Here is a 22,293-nt window from a genome sequence, read left to right as displayed (position 1 = left end):
TATTGCTACAAGCAAACTGGGTTTAGGGTTTATTTAGACATGTATATTGTTTCCTGGTGAATGAAAAGTGCATGCAGCTCTGAGACATCTAATAACCTCTCCATGACTCGTATCTCTGCCATTATAAAACTGATAACATTGATTTGTGGAGCATATAGTTCACTATTTGTACGGTAATCTTGTTGTAGTGTCACAAGGCCTTGTCTCTGCAGGTTTAACAGTTGAACGAAAGGGAAGCTGTATTGAGCTGTACTGTATTGTACCCATTCTGCAATCTGTTAATAAAGTTTTCAATCAATCAATCAATCAAGCTCATGATGAATTGAAAATGGGGGACCCTGATGTAAACAAGATGAAAGTCTTTCTCTGGTCTGCATCCCCTTAACAATTGTATTGAGCCGTACTGTATTGTACCCATTCTGCAATCGGTTAATAAAGTTTTCAATATGACGACCGGCCAAGCCGGAGGCACCGCTGACAGCCAGATTCGATCCCACTGTCTCTGCGGTGGTAGACAGACGCTTAGTCCGCTGCGCTACCCAGCCACACAAAGCCATAGTTGTGTGTAGTGGGCAGCTGATGTTTTTCTTTGTAAAGACGAAAAGGAAAATTCAATCAATCAACTACTGTTTAATCTTTTGTGGCCACTTTCACTCTCGCACAGCATGCAACATATCAGAGTAGAACCCTCAACCCATACACCAAATTCTGGGCACACGCCGAAATAGTGCTGATAATCTGGGCTAAAAAGGTACAACCTCCAATTGCAGTATGGTGCCCAATGTTCACAAACATTTATTCAACCGATGACGTTTCTTTCAGTCTGATATTTATTGTCCGAGCCTTTGATACAAACACCGACGACATGGACACTGATTTTGAGGCTGTAAAACGTCCGTTTACATTTGTAAGCATCGAAGAGACGGGTTAAACATTCAGAAAAAGCGCCGTTTTCCCATCTCCCAAGTCAGACTCTTCAATAACACATTTTAAATAGTACACAGTCAAATACATTCTGCATTGTTCCCTTTAATGATTCCCAATGACACATGTATGACTCAACATTAGTATGTACACAGTTCTCTGGACCCCTTTCCACCAGGCTCCCCTTAATTTCTTCGTTAGACACATCAAAGTGACCACAATAACATTCCAACAACAAAACCTTTATTTCCAGTTGCGATGTTTGCTAAGGCAATAATTGACAGGAAAAACACTTGGGTCCAAACTAGCAACAGAACTCCAGTGAAACCATCTATACAACCCGTTTGTATGACGTTTGAGTTGATTATCTGGAGAAAGGCCGGCACTATATACTAGGGCTGCTAGATTATGGCAAAAATCATTATTTTTGATGGATATTGAAATCACGATTGTTAAACATGATTGATTACTCGCAGATTTTGAGAACATCATACGACGACGACTGAATTTGTTTGACTTTTTCTTCTTCTCGACCAAGAAGGGGGGGGGGGGGGGGGGAGCCAAAAATCATAATCGAAATTTAAACCTGATCGACCAGCCCTACAATATACATCTGGTACTTTCCGGTGTTAAGAGTTCTAGGTGGTGATGGCGGCAGTGGTTCAGACAGGGTTATTTGCGGTGGCCCGGGGCGGGTGACATGCACACGCTCAGCAGCAGAGGGGACTACGCACATGGAAGCCAAGAAGCCTGGTTAGTATGTCATGGTGTCCCGCAATTCTTCAACCATTATCTTTATCTGAAAAAGTATATATATATATATATATATAGCTAACCCTAACTAACCTTACTGTCATGCACTTGTCCTAATATACTAACCTACAGTGTAGCACTCAACACTATGATGAACATCGTTACTCAGCTGATAAGAGTTGTGCCCTTCCTGATGACTTGTCGTACATAACGTGTAAGTCGCTTTGGATAAAAGCGTCAGCTAAATTACTAAATGTAAATGTGTCCCGTTTGGGAAATCTACGTAGTGGGCGTAGTGTCTGATAAGTGTCGCGGTCCGCGCCACAAATAAATCTACGGGGGAAACATTGTGCCAAAAAAACAGTTGGAGTGGAAGTGGTGTGTTTACCTCCTGTGGGATACATCAGGAAGCAGGATTGCTCAGATAACAAGATAACTCTAAAAAACAATCTTATTAGATAAAACAGATTGTATTGCAGACGGTTTTCCATTGGGAACATAATTAGTAGGTAATAATGATCAAATTGCGTGTGTTAACACTTTGGCTGCCTAAGGTTAAATTCATGATATACCATAGATTGCCAGCGCTATTTGTCTATGGAGAAAGTCCCCTTCTTTGCAGGGCTATAACTTTTTAAATTCTATTGCTACATTGCCATTATTAGGGCCCATTCAAAGTCCTATATGTATTGTTCATGGTTGTTATAGCAGATATCATGCATCATCAATCATCATTATCAAGGGCCAAATTTGTCACAGTATCGTATCGCGAGTTACTCGTATCGTCCCACCCCTAGTTGGTATGGCAATGAGATATCCTCAAGAACCCATATCCCAATATAAAAATTTGAGAAATCGTTCAAAAGCAGTTAAGAATCACATTGACGTTCCGGTTCACTTTCATCGGGGCTAACTGGGTAATTCTGCTTCAGGGGAAAGACGCCCGAGGACCCCTAGCTCAGCTCTTGGTCACCAGACGCCGGGGCTGAAGCTGGTTCTGGGTCAACGGCCGGGGGATCGGAGGTGTCGCTGGGTCCGTATCTGCTCTCCAGGGAACGGGCTATGTACAGCCAGTACTCCTTGCGGATGGTGTCCTTCTCCCGGGCCAAGAGCTCACAAAGCTTTGAGGGGGGGGGGAGAGAGAAGGAATATAGAAAGAAAGAAAAGAGATGATTAGAAGCAGCGTAAAAAAAATATATATATTCGCTCAGCGAATATTGTCTGATCCTTTGCATCACCTTCATGGTGAGTTTGACAAGCTTCCATCTGGAAGGAGCTATAGAGTTGCCCTAGCCCCAAAAAAACATATTTAAGAAGTCCTTCATCCCACATGCCATTGCCCTGATGAATTCTTAGATAAAAATGTTGCAGCTCTGTCTGTGTTTGTGTTGTTTTTTGTCTTTGTATTTTGTCTATGTACTGCATTGGGCTGTTTTGGGCCAATATGGTGTTGTCTTGTTGATTGCAACCATGGTGAAGCCAAAGATACATTTCCATGAAAATGGAAAAATAAAAATATCTATCTATCTATCTATCTATCTATCTATCTATCTATATCAATGCATTTCCCAGGATCTTATAAATCTATAGCTTCCCTGGTTAATGTGGATTCCAGATTTGCTTGGCTACTGTATAATAGCTCCTGTAGGCTGCAGTATACAGTGTCAGGTTGGTAGATACAGATTATAGCAGACATTTAGGAAAGGTTAAAAAATATTCGAAAGAATTCAAACATTACCTCTAGTGCCTTGCCCAACGTTTCCTTCTGGTTGCTGTTCTCCAAGACGTCCTCGTAACCGTCCACCAGGAAGGCCAGGAGGTATGGGGAACAGTGAGTCTCCTTGAGCTCCAGGACCTGGTCCAGTAGCCCCGGGTGTGACGACAGGCCCCGATCCTGCAGAATCCTGGGATGAAATACCAAGGGGGAATGAATACCAAGGCTAATGATGATGCATTTGGATGGTTCCCATGAACCATTTTATTTACACCACAATTTGTAGGTCTATGCTGCCTACTGCACATACATATGGGACTAAAGATATGCTTCAACGTCGGCTGTCGCAGATATTTTGCCCGTGGGAGCTAGACCGACATACTTCCACATTAGTTCAACGTGTGGGTTGCAGACAGTACACCAACGAACCACTAGGTGACAGCGCTGCGTTGCGTCGTTCAAAAGGGCTATATACCGTAAATCCTCAAATATAGGACGGGTCTTCTATTTACCTCAGCTGCAAAGAGCACCAGGCCTTTATTAGAGAGAGGCTTATATAAGAGGCAGACCTTAATTTTAAAAAATGACACTCATGGACATAATCCCTTAATTTTCAGACTTTTATTGCATTATTATTATAATGTTTTTATTAATACGTACATTGTCCGTCTAAATTTATTTAGACTAGCATTGGTATTTAAATATTGAGTGCAGTTGAGTAATTGTGGGATTAACGTAATTCACACACTGAAGTTGGAACTGTCTATAGGTTGCGGGGTCCGGGGACAATTTAGCGTGTGGTACCTACCTTCTCGACTTCCTCAGTCGAGTGGAGTTGATGATAACATGCAGTAGCTTTAGCTAACACTATCATAGCATCATGATCTGTAATGTGTCAACCGGACAACGCCAGCCCCGCCTGCCAACGCCATATAGATAGCGAACGTTAACGTTTGCAAACGAAGTCAACGTCATCCAGCTGACACCACAGATCTAGATATTATGACAACATTAGCTAGCGGCTAGCGCTAAAGCTAACCAGAGGGAAACGTTAATGTACGGTAGTCAGTGTAGCGGGAGGCAGCACTTGATTTGCATTGGCAAGAGTTTATCTCATTCTATATCAAAAAAAAATTAAAATAAATACTTTTTTTTGCGACCTTATATTAGAGACCGGCCTTTATTTGTCTGCATGCATCAAACCCTCGGCCATTATAAGAGGCACGTCCTTTATTAGAGTACCCTCCACTATTAGAGGATTTACGGTATTCGAATTTGTAATGTAGTTAATCACGCTCCGACCAAGCTCCCGAGGTGATAAATGGTAAATACGGAAATACGTCGGAGGAACATGCCCCGGCCCAGGGCAGCGGCCAATCACAGCATATCCCACATTCTGCACTCTGTATCAGTCTTTAGGATGGTCCTCTCTGTACCAAAGAAGACAATCACACATGTTGATTTTTTTCCTTAAAGGAAAACTCCAACATTTTGGGAAATTAGCTTATTTAACATCTTCCCTGGAGTTAGACAAGAAGATACATACCTTTTTTGTCTCTGTGCATGCATTTAGCTTTGGGAACAGTCGCTCCGTTAGCATAGCTTAGCTTCATCACTGGAAGTGGGGGAGATCCGGAGCCTGACGTTCCCTTACACTGTATACAGTCACAAAATACACTCCAAATACAACTCCAAAACGTTCATGTAAACATGTTGTGACCTGTGTATTCACCACGTGGAGAAATAAAAAATAACCCTAACCCTAACCCTTCCATAATGTCCTTCTCAAGTATTGTCCAAAGCGGTTACACTTTGAATATCCAGCAATGCAGGCACACACAATGTTGGCCATCATGGATCATAATGAGAACCACGAGACAAAGCGTGAACAGGCACAAACAGCAGCGGGTAAGTACTATACAGAAAAACACTCCTCTTACCCAGAGGTGTTTGAGTTTTCAGCCATAGAAATGTCTGTAATAATATATACAGTATATAATTTCTGGCCTAGACATACAGTATCATAACTGACCCCATTTGTTAGGGTTAGGGTAAGAGGAGTGTTTTTCTGTATAGTACTTACCCGCTGCTGTTTGTGCCTGTTCACGCTTTGTCTCGTGGTTCTCATTATGATCCATGATGGCCAACATTGTGCGTGCCTGCATCGCTGGATATTCAAAGTGTAACTGCTTTGGACAATACTTGAGAAGGACATTATGGAAGGGTTAGGGTAATTTTTTTATTTCTCCACGTGGTGAATACACAGGTCACAACATGTTTACATGAACGTTTTGGAGTTGTATTTGGAGTGTATTTTGTGACTGTATACAGTGTAAGGGAACGTCAGGCTCCGGATCTCCCCCACTTCCAGTGATGAAGCTAAGCTACGCTAACGGAGCGACTGTTCCCAAAGCTAAATGCACGCACAGAAACAAAAAAGGTATGCATCTTCTTGTCTAACTCCAGGGAAGATGTTAAATAAGCTAATTTCCCAAAATGTTGGAGTTTTCCTTTAACAGTTAACACTTTCAGAGCCCAAGCTTAATCTCGATTTACCGGTTGAATGCCCACCATCCACTTCAATGTTAGCGTTAATAACGCCTAATCTATGTTTTAAATTATGGCTATGTGTTTAATCTGCTCGTCGCTTATCAATGACTCGTTTTCCAATCAACATTGTCGAAGCGGATTGTTTTTTTATCGGTTCATTTTCGTTTTATAGCATTTTGAAAAGCCCTCGTTTTCAAGGAAAATATAAATGTTCCATGATAAAAGACGTTTACTGGAATATTCTAGAATACACAAAAACTGCCATTTTTCAGCCTATTTATGAATAGTTTTCAAATAAACGCTAGATTATCGATAGTATATGTGTACGTATGCACGCTGGGGCCGCAAGCTGAAAATCGATTCTCTGATTTCCTCAAAGCGATCGCGCACACACACACACACACACATACATAGGGCAAACGCTGAGATCTCAGCGAATACAACTCTGATTATCCCAAGACTGGTCAAATAGATTCCTTACCTCAGATCAGATGTTCTCCAAAAAGATCATTCCAATTCCTGATCGCCATTCCAAAAATCGATCACTACTGTCTACTATCGATTGGCTACTGTGAATATATATTCCAGGCTGATTCCCGTCCCGCGATCACTTCCATGTTGAGCAGACGGCTTGCCAGCTCAGGGAGCCAGCTGGCCCCGCCTCTACATATCACTGATCCCAGGTCAGTCTAAGCGACTGACGTGCAGTTTTCAGGGATAGACGATAGGGGGCGCTTTTTTCCATTCTGAGCTGCTGATGGGGCTGGTGCACCAACGGGAGACTCGGTTGATGAAATATGAATTCAGATGATCGCTAATAAAAAAACAAAACGATAATTGTTGTCGTGGGCATTCAGGGGGGGGCTGATAAAACGTCATATCATGTCGTGGGCACTGAAAGTGTTAAGTCATTGCTAGGTAAGCTGCCCTTATATATCTCCAGACTTGTCCTTTTATACTTGCCTTTTTAACACCAGACGAGCAGCAAATGGGATGCTTTTAAATGTTCCTTTGATGCAGTCAGAGCTTGGTAAAGCTGCATTCTCCCACTATGCTCCCTTTTTATGGAATATGCTGCAAGTAAAACTTTGTCTAGAGGGGAGCTCCCGTAGCTCACCGCATATCTCGGCGCTATTTCTGCGTCGGGGAAAACCGTGCTCGTCACGGATCTGGGGGACACGAGTTCGATTCCCGGACCCGCCGTCATTTCTCAGAATGTCTTCCCCTGCTCTACATCCCATTTCAACCTGTTTCTGTCGGTCATGCTTGACCAGAAAAGCGATAAACGCTAAAAAATTAAGTAAAAAAAAAAAGAGAAAAAAAAACTTTGTCTAGAGGCACTTCCTACTGTAAATGCTTTTAAAAAGGTATGCTACGATTAGCCCTTCACGAAACATGCAACTGTTTTACCTGATGCTATTGTTGATGCGATTATGCTCCTTGCCACTGCACAAATGACCTTCTGTATTTATATTTGAATTATATGTTTTTTGTTTAATGCCCTGTTTTATGTTGAAACTTGTTGTGTGCCGTGTTGGTCAGGACTCCCTGGAAGAAGAGATCTTGTATCTCAATGGGACATTCCTGGATAAATAAAGGATAAATAAAAATAAACAGCGCTGCACTGTCCACGTCAGCTTACGTCGATTGGACGTGCCGTTAATTTTTTGGCCAGCTGCATGTAGGCGTCGCCGGTAGGCTTGCAGGAGCTTAGCAGGCCACTTTGACGCCAGAGTATAAATTAGGCATAATGTGTTATGAGCTCGCTTGCAAATAGTAATTTATTTTTATTATACCAGCGCTTGTATTCCTGTGCTTTATCGTTCTTATTTCTATTATTACTATACTTAGTATTTAACACATTGAACGCCAGCAGCAGGGGGCGCTGATCCCCCTTCAGCGCCAGGTCTTTATTCAATGGATATAGTTTTAGAATGCCAAACTTGTGAGTCCTAAAACTATATTTTATATTATAGCTATGGATCTAATAACGCCGTCGACTGTCAGTGAGTTGCTTCTGGTCAACATGCAAAAAACAGATTGTTTTTTCATCTGTACATTTCCGTTTTATACCATTTTGAATACGAGTATGGTTGGGTGATTCTGAGTAAATCCCATGAAGGACAAGAAAAAGGCATTTTACTGTAATCCAGTCATCACGTTGTAATTTTTTGGCTGATTATCTAATCATCCTGAAATCAACGCTAGATTATTGGTATTATGTCTCCTCATGTATATATGAAATGTTGCTTCGACCACGGGGCGGGGCTCAGATCGGCTCAGGAAACACACCAGACAATTTCCAATGGAGTGCAATAGCTCCGCAAGGCAGTAGGCAGTGTTGACGGCCTGCCAGCTCAGACAGGGTCTGAAGGGTCTGCAGAGGCTGCAGCCATGAATTATGAATAGATATAGCGAATAAAAGAAACAACGATCCCAAAAACGAGTTAACTCGTTGTTGGTGCTGAACGCATGGCAGGCAATAACGAGTTAACTCGTTCTTGGCGCAGATTGTGTTAAGACAAATTACACATACCAGTTATTAGCTTGTTCTATTATCCATCCATTGGTCATCCATATCAACACCCATATATCCCGAGACCCTGATGGGGGATACCCCTGGACTATATTTAACACATTGTCTGCCAGGCATTGTACCCATCCTTATGCCCAGTATGCCAGTGCTGTAACCCTATAGAGATGTTTACCTTCTTTGCAGGGCTATAACTTTTTAAATATTATAGCTATATCGACATTACTATGGCCCATTCAACATCGGGTATCTATCGTTCCGGATGTGGGAACGTTATATTTTTTCATTCATACATTGTCGTGTTAGTACCGTCGTTAGTACCGTGTTTTTAAGGTTTTCTGCAGTAATTCCTAAAACGCGAGTTATAGGCCCCGACGCATATGATAGATTATCGATTGGCGTTTCTTTCCTATACACGCTATATTAAAAAAATTCAAATGTATATGATCGGTATACATTATACTTCATCATGTGTGAAGGAAAGGGAGGGGGGGGGGGTCGTTTATAATTCCTTGATAGTCAGTAACGGCTTTATTTAGTATGGGTTGATATGTTGATCAGATGGATTGCCGTGAAATGAATAAACAATCAGGCTGAAAATAACGTTATATTCCTCTTACCGTTCGCCGATGAGACTGGAGGAAAAATATTCCAATTATTTGACGTCGATCTGCTAGATCCATTTCCTGTTTGTATGCCGCAATAAACGCCGAAATCATATTGATTATTGCGTTTAGAAAGCGATCCCATGCACTCGAGTGTGTATCTAGACCCACGTTACAAGATATTACTGCCGGAGGAATTTCCTCGATGCACAGAGCGCCACTTCCGGTTTGGCTTGGAGTGTAACTCGCCCGACATCCACCAGGCGGCGGTATTGAGGCGTTGCAATATCAGACAGGGTCCAGCTGCAGTCCCGGAGGGCGGCTGGATGAATTATGAATGCCATGGCGAAATTCTTTTATATTGATCCCAAAAACTAGTTAACTCGTTTCTGGCGCACAACGCATGGCGGGCAATAACGAGTATACTCGTTTTTGGCGTCCAATGTGTTAAATATGACTTGAAAGACATTTGAAAAAGTGGTGTATATTTGGTATTTGGTGAATGTTGGAAATGTATAAGATTCACATTTTTGAACGTTCCGTTACATGCCGATTTGCTCTAGAAGAACTGTACAGTACAATTCAGTGTGATGTAATTCAACCGTTTCACAACTTACCCTTTCAAATAGTTCCATACACTCTCATTGTGGGGAGCCTTCTTGATCTGTTTTAGACAATACCTTGAACATAGGGAGAACAAATGATCAGATGATTCTTGGGGGCAGATGGAAGGGGCCACTAAATCATTGCAGTTGTTTTTGTGTTTGAAAATGTTTAATTTTACGGCCAAATAATTGACCGTATTCACAGGGCAGCCATTTTGCTCTTATGTCATGCTCAGGTTTCCACCCTGTTCCCATTGAATATGGTCAATTATATGGCTGATATATATATTGATCAAATACAATAGTAGACCTAATTTACAACAGTATTTAGAATATAACTGTCATGAGAGAAGACACTTGAAGATGTATTGAAATGTTCAACAGGCACAGCTAAAAAATCTATAATAAAAGGCCAAAAAACTGATAAATATTAAGTGCAGTAAAACACAAGGAAAGGCTTTTCAAGTTCAAAGCCATTCCTCAGGCTGCATCCAAGCATTTGTATACACATACAATACACCAAGTGGTTGACTGAGAATAAATTTTTTTTAATAATGTGTGTGAAATTTCATATGAAATTATATAATACCGGTAATTGTGTATATATAAAAATTAGGGATGCTCGATATTGGCTTTTTTACCGATACCGATATACCGATATTGTCCAACTCTTAATTTCTGATACCGATATCAACCGATACCGATATATGCAGGGTCCCCCCCCCCCCAAAAACAGAATAATTTCAGGTAATTAACATTACATATCTCTTGTTGTGGAATTAACACAACATTATGCATACTTTTGACAATAAATAAAATCAGAATTTGTTCTTACTTGCTTGCCTGGGTAAATAAAGGTTATAGAAATGTAATCTTTTTAATTTTTTTTTGGAAAACCGATGCCGATATTTTTTGATATCACATTTTAATGCCAATATCGGCCGAAAATATCGGTAGGCCGATAATATCGGACATCCCTAATAAAAATGTATATATGAAATAAAATATATAAATATGAAATTGACCTCTCTCAAGCCCAGTCCTCTTTTCTTGATCCTCCAAACACAACTGTTGCTTTCCTCAGACATACAAAGTTTGCAGATAAACTATTCTCTTAAAAGAGGGCGGAGCTTGAGATCAATTCAATTATACTCCCCCCCCCCCCCAGACAAAGAGAAAAAGAACATACTTGACTTCCCTGTCCAGGATGTCTAGGCTGGAGTAGCCCGTAGTGTGAGCGATAACGTAATGTCTCTGGTTCCACGCAGAGTTATTCCTCACGTCTTCTTCCAGAAGCCTCTCCACGAACTCCAGCTCACTCTCCCATAGTTTGTACTCCTGGGGAACAATGGAGACCAGAGTAACTCCTCAAAATGTGCAGTCAAACGGGGCCAGATTCTGGCAAACATAATGTGCAGTTATACATTTCAAATAATGGTCAAAAATAAATGGTACAGTACAACGAAAAGAAGTTTGGCATCCAACCAGAGTGCAAATGTAACAGTAAAGTGCAATAGTAATATAACGCTGCCCCCGATACTTCCCGTCTCTGCTGTGCAGGCGTCACCCAACCGACCTGTAGGAGTCGCTGTCCACAATGTCCAATCCCCACCCATCGACTTTCCACCCGCTACCTCTGTCAATTGAGATAGTATGACGACTGGCCCAAGCCGCAGGCAATGCTCATGCGGGATTCGAGACCAGTCTCTTGCATTGGTGACGAGCGCAATCTCCGCCACCCAGCCGCACCCCCCAATTGCACCAATTAAAATTATTGTGCGTTCCATACAAGCTCTCGCCAGACGCACCAAGCTCCCAGTAGCGCCGCAAAAAAATTACTTTCATATATTTAATATTATTTCATCTCTGCCCCCCCCCCCCCCCCCCCCTCTACCTGCGCAAATTAAGTTCAAGACTTTTTAATACCTTGCCTTAAATTGATAATTTAATACTTTTGAACACCCCCGCAGATATGATGAGTGAATGGGTGAATGTGAGGAGCAAAATTGTAAAGCGCTTTGGATAAATGCTGCTATATAAAATGCTAACCTGGAGAGTCAAGGTGGTACCTACCTGGATCACCCACTGTCTGTGCTGCCAGGCGTGGTAGTTTTTTGCGTCTTTACTCAGAATGTCCGCGATGAACTCCAGTTCCGCCGTGGGGTCGTGCAGCCACTCTACTACTATACGCCTGTGATGCCTGGAACGGAAGGGGTTCAGGGAAGCAACAGTTGTGATTGGAGGATCAAGAAAAAAGGTGTGGGGTTTGAGATAGGTCAATTATAAAAAAAAAGGCCCCCCAATCGTAGAATGAAGGGTTGCGTTCCAAAAAAAGATGTATATCTTAAAAGAAAAAAACATTGTTAAAAAGCCTTAAAGGGGAACACCACTCAAATTCAAAAGTCTAATGTTATTTCCATGGCCTAGGGCCTAACAAAAATAATGGTTGGTTTCAGGTTGCCGACCGACCCTGCCGATTTAGGTGCGACCCAATATATTTTATGAGTTTTAAAAAAAAATTATATATTAAAAAAAAAAAAAAATCATTTTTTTTTTTTTAGAATAAAGTTTCATAGAAATCTTAGTCAAACATTTAGTATTATGGATATTAAACATGCTGGCAGAGTACATGCATCCATGTTGTTGTGAACATTTTAACCCTTTCACTGCCACACGACAGCCGGTTAACCCTTTCACTGTGACAATACAGAAGGTTAGCCCTTTACTATCACACAACCGACGGCGATGCTCCATCATTAGCATCATTAGCTCCGCATCCGCGGAGCTAATGATGCTAATGATGGAGCATCGCCGTCGGTTGTGTGATAGTAAAGGGCTAACCTTCTGTCGTGTGGCAGTGAAAGGGTTAATTAAATAAAGAAATTCCCTATCCATAGTCGCCGTGGGAAAGAATAAAATAAAAAAAAAAAAAAAAAATTCCCTACCTACCCATGGTCAAACTGACAACCAACCTGAAACCAACTATTATTTTTGTTAGGCCTAGGGCAGTTCAATCAATATTTGTGAACATGGGCTCCCAAAGCCAGAAACCAGAGAAGTAAGAAATAATCAAACTTGTGATGTCAGCAAGTATAAAGTCTGGAGCTGCTCCAGACAGTGAATTTTGTGGAACCACGGAACGTTTGTCTTCACTCAGAACATTCCCCTGGGTGTCTCTCAGTGTCATGATCGATCAAATCTCTCCCAATTTACCGTCTATGGAGCAGCTTCAGACTTTATACCCGACGACATCACAAGTTTGCGTTCTAGTTGTGCTCCAGTTTCCCGATTTCGGGAGAGAGTTGCTCATTTCCACTAATATTTTGGTACCATCTTGGACCAGAGGAATATGAATTCTGAAATTGGGGGCGTAGTTCCTCTTTTAACCCCTTTCACTGCCACACTACAGAAGGTTAACCCTTTACTATCACACTACCGACGGGTCCTGCTGTTGTGTGGCAGTGAAAGGGTTAACCTTCTGTGTATTGTCGCAGTGAAAGGGTTAACACTTTGGTTGCCTAAGGTTAAATTAATGATATACCATAGATTGCCAGCGCTATTTGTCTATGGAGAAAGTCCCCTTCTTTGCAGGGCTATAACTTTTTAAATTCTATTGCTACATTGCCATTATTAGGGCCCATTCAAAGTCCTATATGTATTGTTCATTGTGTAGCAACGTTAAACTTTTTCATTCACATATTCATAGTAAAGTATGGTCTAATGTATAAGTATGTTTTCATCTCTTTCTGCAGCTTTCTCCAGAACGTGATCTATAGCCCCAAATGCATTATATTGATGATGAAATACAGTTTGATGGCAATCAGCGCGATATAAAAAATTCCAACTAGACGTACTTCTAGAAGTTACTACACGTCATCTGATGTTGACCGGATGGGCGAGGGGGCGTTTATAATTCCGTGGGCAGCGTTATACCAATCATCTAATGTGGGTCAAATGTTGATAATATCAGTTATTATCGAAGACGGTAACGTTACACGCTGAAACTCACCCCAGTCTCCGCGCGCCGTTGGGCGATCATCGTCGAGTAGAAATTTTATCATTATGGGATATATTATTACCCGGTCCATCTCCAGCTTGTATAATGGTATATACGTCCAAATCATGTTGTTTATCGAGTTATTGGCAATCGATCGCTATGTAGAGTGACGAGCTAGAGTCACGGGACATGTACCGAGTGGCCGGAAGCAATACGGACGTCTAGCAAAACCTCTAATGCGCTTCCTGTTAAGCGCTTGCGCCGATCGGCCACCAGATGGCGCTCCTGAACCGCCAGAGAGCTCAGTGGGTCCTGCTGGTGGATCTCAGGCCAGCGGAGGGACATTATGAATCCGATCGCAGATTTTTGAAATATTGATATAAAGACGACGTACAGCGTCCCCCGGCAACTTTAGCATGGCCAGCAAAGACGTCTAAAGACGGCTCCCGGCAGTCAAAGTGTTAAGCATCATTTGTGGATAATCACACGTTGGAATGCAACCAGGTTGTCTTTATTCAGGGTATCTGCGGGTTTCAACAAGTTCAATTTAACACTTTTTAATACCACTTAGAGCAAAGTTTAATACCAATTTCATGAAGATACTAGCCACACAAAAAAGAGCGACACTGGACTGGTGCGTGGCAATTACAATTCTTGAACGTTCCACACAAGCTCTCACCGGACACACCAAGCTCCCGGTAGCCCCGCAAAAAACAACAACTTGAATACAAAAGCAATTCATATATTTTAAATTATTTGATCTCCCAACAGCCCCCCCCCCCCCCCCCCCCCCCCCCACACATGTAATGTGCAAATGATATGCAAGACTTTTAATACCTTTTAAGGCCTTCAATTTAATACGCCACAGATACCCTGTTTATTGTGAACCGTCGCTTCAGACTTCCACCAGTAGATGGACAGAGAATTCTATTTGGAGATTCAAAGTAGTCGGGGCTCACCAGACTTGATAGTTTTTAGGTTGTTCCTCGATGATGGCAGTAATGTACCTCATCTCCTCCCTGAGGTCCTTCTCCAGGGCCTGGAGTAAAACACGCCTGTAGTGCCTGCAGTGACAACAAGCACAATTACTCATGTGCACCTTAGTTTTACACTCATTTTCAGTTACAAATAATAATTATAATTATTACATTACATTAGGCATCTCAAAGCGCTTTACATACATGGCATTATAGCATACAGACAAACACAGTACATGGACAAACACAGTACATGGACTTTCACAATGACAACATAGTGGAGATAATACAGAGAGAGGGAGACAACTTAGAGACAAGACAGAGAGAACATTTAAAATAATAATAATAATAATAATAATACTCATAGGTGTGTACAGATGTGAAAATGTAAGTGATGCAGGGGTTGGGGGGTCAGGAGTGAGGGTATGCAAGATTGAACAGGTGGGTTTTGAGGTGGGACTTAAATGTTTCTACGGATGGGGCTTCTTTGATGTGTAATGGGAGTTGATTCCAGAGTCGGGGAGCAGCGGAGGAGAATGATTTGTTTTCTGTGGATTTAAGGCGGTAGTGTGGTGTACTCAGAAGGGCTAAGTTGGATGAGCGGAGTGATTTTCAGAAAATCGGGATAAAAAAAATATATATTTTTTTCCCCTTTTTAACTTTTTATTTTATTTCAACAAACATGACCATGTTCACGTCTTAAACTCATACCGAGGCCTTCGTTTTGGTTTTAAATTGCATATCATCATTCATTTATTTATTGTCACAGAGCAGAAGAATTTTGCCAAAACAAACGCATTTCCTTTGATTTAATTATACATCAAATGATTTATGTCAAGGATGAGGGACATCCACTAGTTGCAGAACTTGCAGTCACCTGATTTTTACAGACGATGGCGCCATTGCTCTCATGAAGCAGCAGGTTGGAGGCGGAGTTTTTAGATTACTCCGGTTGCAATGCCTCGCTTGAATGAAGTTAACTTTTCACATGGATAACGTCAACATTCAGGATGAATGTAATGTGAGAAATTGGGATAAAAAAAAAAAAAAATCTCTTCTTTTTTGATCGGATCGGGAAAGATCGGTATCGGTAGATACTCAAAATCACATGATCGGGATTGGATCGGGAGCAAAAAATGTGATCGGGACATCCCTAATTGTCATGATACAGCACAAGTACAGTACAACGAAAGGAGGTTTGGTATCCAACCAGAGAGCAAATGTAACAGTAAAGTGCAATAGTAATATACAGGGAACAAAATAAGTACCCGCCAACCGCCAATGGCACGCAGATTTAAGGTTTGGTGACTAACAATGCGAGGTCTGCCCGCCACCTGGCGTGTAGTTCATATCGATACTCTTATTTTGAAAAAAAATCCTGTGCGGGACTCATTTCCGCCCCAAAAGCAGCTCCAGTCATAATATCTATGGCTCCGTCAGCTAGCAACGTTCGGTTTATATGATACTCTTATTTTGAAAAAACCCAGTGGCAACTCGACGAGTCATATCCGCCCAGTCCGTGCTATTGTCTGCGGCGCAGGTCGGTCAAGCAGAGGAGCAGCGCTACACAGCAGTGCGGCTATTTTGCGATCCGAAATAAGTCTGTGGTGTTTTTTTTTTCTCACAATGGGTCAAATGCATCGAACACGCTTTGCATCATCGCCATTCCTTTATGCCCACATCGCCCGAAATGAACGTTACATTAGCGTAAGCTAACAAGCTAATCCTGATCAGAGGCAGAGCCATAGAGAACAGCAGACAGTGTGGACTGAGGAAAGGTTGTGTGTGTGCGTGCGTTTGGAAAGACGACGAAGTCAGTCAGGAGTATATTATAGTAAACTGCGGATTACTGAGGATGGACAGATAGTGTTGATATTCAAATATAAAAAAGTTTAGAGAGGAGTGGAAGTTTGAAGACAGACTAGACTACAATATGATGCGGGGGTGGTGAGTTGAAACAGTGTGAATGAATGAAAACTTTATTTAACAGATTGCAGAATGGGTACAATACAGTACGGCTCAATACACACAATTGTTAAGGGGATGCAGACCAGAGAAAGACTTTCGTCTTGTTTACATCAGGGTCCCCCATTGTGTGTGTGTGTGTCCCAACGACCCCACTTCTATGTTTCAATAAATTATTTGCATTTAAAACTATTAACGCTGACTCATTCCTTCAGTCCACTCAAAACTATGCTAATATTCCTTATGTTGTTTATGATATTAATTGAAAATATGAAAATAGCATATGAGAGTATTATAGTAATAATAACACAATGGCGATATACTAAAAAGCTATTTATAATTTTTGGCTGGTAAAAAATCTGCCTGGCTGGTAGTTTTTAAAATCGACCAGCCAAATGGCTGGTAAGTCAAAAAGTTAAGTTTGTTCCCTGATATATACAATGTACAGGTGATTACATTTACACTTAGCGGACGCTTTTATCCAAAGCGACTTACAAGTTCTGTACAACAAGTCCGCAGGAAAGGTACAACTCTGGCAGCTAAGGGTAAGTAACATTGTACATCAAAGTGTCGAACTTCAGTGCTACAGACTTGAGTGCATATTGCCACATCAATGTGGAACCAGGGTTTCCCATTAATTACCTAGACTGTGGTGGCCCGCCAGTCTAATTAGTCCCGCCACAGTTGTATAATGAAACCAAAGAAAATTTAGAAAAAAAATCTTTCGAAAGAGTGCCTAAACTTAACCAGTTGGAAACAAGGCGGACAGTAATAAAATGTTCAATCAATCAATCAATTCAATAATCCACGCTCACTTAAAACAGCGCACCTCCCAGCTGCTTCTATAGAAAGTAGGTTAAAAAAAAGTTCCTCCTATAGGGCAAAGACTTTCTATAGAAGCATCTAAGAATGAAGTTCTCTAGAAAGTAGGTTAAAAAAAGAAAAAGTTGGATGGGTTAGTTTGTTGAATGTCTTAGTTGAGAGACAGTTGGATGTAGGGCTGGGCGATATAACGATAACGATAAATATCGCGATATATTTTAATAATCGATATCGAATATCAAAAAAAAAAAAAACGAAAAATCGTTTTTTTTTCTTTTTTTTTACCTGCAACAGGGCAGTTTTAAAACCAGAGACAGTGGACAGACTTGTCTTTCTTGCCTGCAACTTAAAGTAATGGCTTTGCTTGTCCAAATGACAATACTGACCAAATTCTGATTTCTTTTTCTCTTGTCCATTTATTTTGTTTGCTTTCTAATTTAAAATACATTTTGAAACCGTCTGTACACAGTAGGCTATGTGTGCTAGCAGAACTAGACTCCAGTCACGAGTCACGGTGCACATGTGCGGTGGTTTGTCCACCAAAAAAGCGCCAAAAGATCGAAAATAAACTAGCAGAGCCAGAACTGTTCAACTCCTCTGGAGCCACAGCCAGCAGAGAAGCCGGTTTACTTTAGCTTTTAAACCAGCTGCAGCCTGAGAACTGGAGTGTGAGGGGATGTAACACTAAAGATGGCGGCAATGACAAAGAATTGCTGCAAAATAAACATACATCTGTTGTTAAAAAAAAAAAAAAAAAAAAAAATATATATATATATATATATTTTTTTTTATACTTATAACAATTCGATAATTATCGATATCGAGAAATAAAATAAAATTATCATATCGTTATCGCGATATGATTTTTTTCCATATCGCCCAGCCCTAGTTGGATGTGTTAGTTTGTTGGATGTCTTAGTTGAGAGACAGTTGGATGTGTTAGTTTGTTGGATGTCTTAGTTGAGAGACCGTTGGATGTGTTAAGTTTGTTGGATGTGTTAAGTTGAGACAGTTGCACTTCCACACGGAGGCAACTGCTCTTTTTTTTGGAAACTACTTTTTCTGCGGATGGTTGTCAATAAATCTTCAACTAATGTGTGTTTATTGTATAGCAATAAGGTTGGATGACATCGGTCATTGTATAAAAGCCATTACACCACACGCAGTCGTGGGTTATGAGAATTAGACCATGCCTAGGGTGGGCCTAGGCATGGTCTAATTCTCATTATACAACGGCATGCAAATTTCTCGATTCTGATTGGCTGAAAGTCTATTTACACATGGGTATTTGTAATAATCCCACGCTCTTGGTCCCAGGACCCGCCCACAACCGCATTCCTATCACTCCGCCGTTCGTGGTTTTAGGAATGAAAGCAAGATGGCAGACACGCCGGACAGTAAACATTACGAAAGGATATGGTGATAGGGTCATAAAGACTACTAAATGAAAAACGATTCTGTCAGGGCGAATGTCTGAGTTTCTTAAACAATGTTGGATGATGTAATTGATGGGTCATGAGTCATTGTGGAACAAAATAAAAATCGCGCAAATTGATTGATTGAAAAAAAAAAAAATGTGTACCTACTTTCTATAGAAGCAGCTGGGAGGTGCGCTGTTTTAAGTGAGCGTGGATTATTGAATTGATTGATTGTGCCAATTTTATTACTGTCCGCCTCGTTTCCAACTAGTTACGTTTAGGCACTCTTTCGAAGTTGCTCTCTTTCAAAGTTGGTTAAGGTTAGAGTTTGTCTTTAGAGCAGGGCGATAGACCACCAGCCCTGATTCCAAACTCTAACCAAGTTCGAAAGAGAGTGACTTCGAAAGAGTGCCTAAACTTAACCAGTTGGAAACAAGGCGGACACTCCGGACAGTAATAAAATTAGTAATCAATCAATCAATTCAATAACCCACGCTCACTTAAAACAGCGCACCTCCCAGCTGCTTCTATAGAAAGTAGGTTTAAACCCCCCCCCCACCCATATTATTATATAGGGCAAAGACAACTTTTTTCTATGTCTAATTCTCACAACCCACTCCTGCACGTGATGTAATGCTTAATAAGCCACTCCTGCGTGTGATGTAATGATTTAGTAGCAGAGTGCTAGTAAAAGACTGTACAATGGTTAGTAGTGATTAAACTACTAAGCAGCTGCCCCCGCTGGGTGATAAACTGGGTATAAATTTAAAATATATAAATTAGTACTACTGAGTAATGTTCTAATCAGATGTATGTACAGAGTTGTAGTATTAATATGTACAGTGACACAGGTATAAAGACACTATGGTAGTAAGTTATACTGGCCAGCAGTGTAACTAGTAAGAGTAAGTACTGTAGGGATAGGGAGGGATATGTACAGATAGTCATGTCAAGTAAAGTCATTTATTTATATAGCGCATTTAAAAGCTCAGAGAGCCGACCAAAGTGCTGTACAATAAATAACTATAGAATTAAAAACTATAGACATAGTCACACAGTGTAACAGAGGACAATACAACATGACAAAAGACAGGATGGACAGTCAATAGAGTAGGACCACAAGACACTAGGAGGATAAAACAGACGATCCAGTATGGCATAGGACAGTAGACATGTTATGACACAAAGACTATACAGTACATATAGTATCTACAGATATGTAAAGGGGATTATATGCAGGTATGAACAGATATATATTATCTCTATATGGTAAAGATAAATGTATATTAGCAGTCAAATGATAAGAGGAACACTATATAATAGTTTATCTAAACATGAGACATGCTTACCAAACAGTGTAGTTCGCAGCATTGAGCTCAATGGCATCAGCAGTCAACGCAAATGCACGGTCACTTTTTTCATCGTTCTTCAGCAATGCACGGAAATAGTCAAACACGTCGGAGACTGTGGATGACATAATATGAAACATTTAAAAAAAAGAAAAAAAAATCCATCAGGGCACTAAACACCAAACTGCTACACTGCAGCAGACAAACCTCTGCCACCTCAGGGTTGTCCTGGACAAGCTAATCAACGAGTGGATGGATGGATGCATTTCTTCAATAGATTTAACAACTGGTGTCATACTGGACTCCACCCTCTCTTTTCACTCCCATATAAAATCAATACCAAAATCAGCTTTTTTCCATGAACATAAGCAGACTCCGGCCATCTCTCCCCGACTCCGTAGCAGACACTTATTCACTCCTTCGTCACCTCCCGTCTGGACTACGCAAACTCCGTTCTTGTAGGGCTACCCAGCAATGCCCTGAACAGGCTACAATATGTATAAAATTCTGCTGCTAGGGTTCTCACCCGCACCAAGTCCTGGCACCATATCACCCCCACCCTCATTCACCTCCACTGGCTGACAGTCAAGTCGCGCATCAAATCCCTTCACTCCCTTGCCCTACGGTACCTAGCTGACCTCCTCCATCCTTACATCCCACCCCGGAGGCTGCGGTCCTCTGACTCCGGTCTCCTCTCCATCCCCACCACCAACCTGTGTACTGTCTGTCCCAGAGCCTTCTCTGTTGCCGCACCCACCCTCTGGAACTCCCTCGCTCCAAACATCGGCAGTGCTACATCCCTGGACTCTTTCAAATCCCAACTCAAAACTCACCTCTTCACCAAATTGATAAATGACTGCCTGACTTCCCTCTTTTCTTTTACCTTGTTGTTACGTTGTTCCCTTCCCCTTAGCTGCCCCCTACTGTTAATCGCCTTGGGTCTCCTGAAAGGTGCTATATAAATCCAGTACATTATTATTATTAACTGACTCAAGTGACTTTGTATGTTCCTAGCTTCCTATATGAGCGAGGTGGTGATTTGGAAGCTAATTGGTTTGTTTTCACCAGACACCGCAGGTAGTGTTGTGAACAGCCTTACACTTTTCAGAGTAGGCGATCTTCACAACCGGATTTGGACCATCATCTTGAGGAACGGGTTCCAAGTCTGCCCACTCCTTCCTAACTCTGTGAGAGAAATTAGTTAGTCCTATATCCACCTATAGGCCAGTTTATATAGTACCGAATGTATATCAAAACATTGACTAGTACTGTATCTAGTTTCAAGTTCAAGTTTGTTTTATTTGTCACATAATGTAAATTACAGTGAAAAGCTTGGTTATATATGAGCCTCCTGATGTGCTCCTGATGTGCTTCATACAGTAAAAAAGCTAACTTTTTTAAATGCAAAATGAGGTAGGGATGTAACAAAGTACAAATATGATTGTGATAAATATATATGGTGTAGTGTTAAAAAGGCTACAGCGTTACACAAATTGTGGAACTCAAAATGGATTAAATTATGTAGTGAGACCTGTATATCTATCCAGTTAGCTAGTTTCTGTGTTCCAGGTCGAGATAGTTAACGTTAGCTACAGTAACCAGTAAGCTAGCAGTCATAGAACCTTAGCCCACCTGTACATATTATATCGAAACGAGTCTCCAGCATAATCCATTTCTTCAGAGTGCTCCCCATCCTGCTCGTTCTCTTCTCGGAGTTCATCTAATGATTCATTCGAGGTTGCTTCAAGCCCCGACATGGCTAAATGGCTAGTTTTTAGAATGAGTTTTTACCTCTTTTTTTGTTTACGATAGCAGTGAACTTCTGTGAACTTCCGTGTAACGCGTCATATCCGGTCTGTGTCTTCAAAATAAAAGCACGAGCTTAAATGTTAGATGTACTTGATTGATTGATTGATTGATTGATTGATTGATTGATTGATTGAAAACTTTATTAACAGATTGCAGAATGGGTACTGTTTCAATGTGTTCCGTCCGTGTCCCGACTGTACACAATGAAGGGTTAAAGCAGACTTGCTTACTTGTACTTTATTCACAGTTGTTATGGTTACAACATAAGCTTG

The 22,293-nt window shown here is 41.2% G+C and overlaps 1 protein-coding gene across 1 annotated transcript; it reads right to left on the bottom strand.

Moving 5' to 3' along the window:
* Positions 1-610: 610 nt before the first annotated feature.
* fnta (farnesyltransferase, CAAX box, subunit alpha) lies at positions 611-22,031 on the bottom strand. Its single transcript, XM_084331663.1, has 9 exons — positions 21,845-22,031; positions 21,312-21,397; positions 20,213-20,327; positions 14,641-14,745; positions 11,758-11,884; positions 10,874-11,022; positions 9,697-9,759; positions 3,416-3,581; positions 611-2,798 (listed from the first exon to the last, which is right to left on the bottom strand). The coding sequence occupies exons 1-9, from the start codon at positions 21,967-21,969 to the stop codon at positions 2,631-2,633; spliced, it is 1,104 nt and encodes a 367-aa protein (XP_084187789.1). The 5' UTR covers positions 21,970-22,031; the 3' UTR covers positions 611-2,630.
* Between the last annotated feature and the right edge of the window lie 262 nt (positions 22,032-22,293).

Source organism: Notolepis coatsorum, assembly GCF_963971535.1.
Source record: "Notolepis coatsorum genome assembly, chromosome: 16".
Taxonomy (NCBI): Eukaryota; Metazoa; Chordata; class Actinopteri; order Aulopiformes; family Paralepididae; genus Notolepis; species Notolepis coatsorum.
The sequence above is the reverse complement of the archived record's forward strand: the minus strand, read 5'-3'. Positions and strand labels throughout refer to the sequence as shown.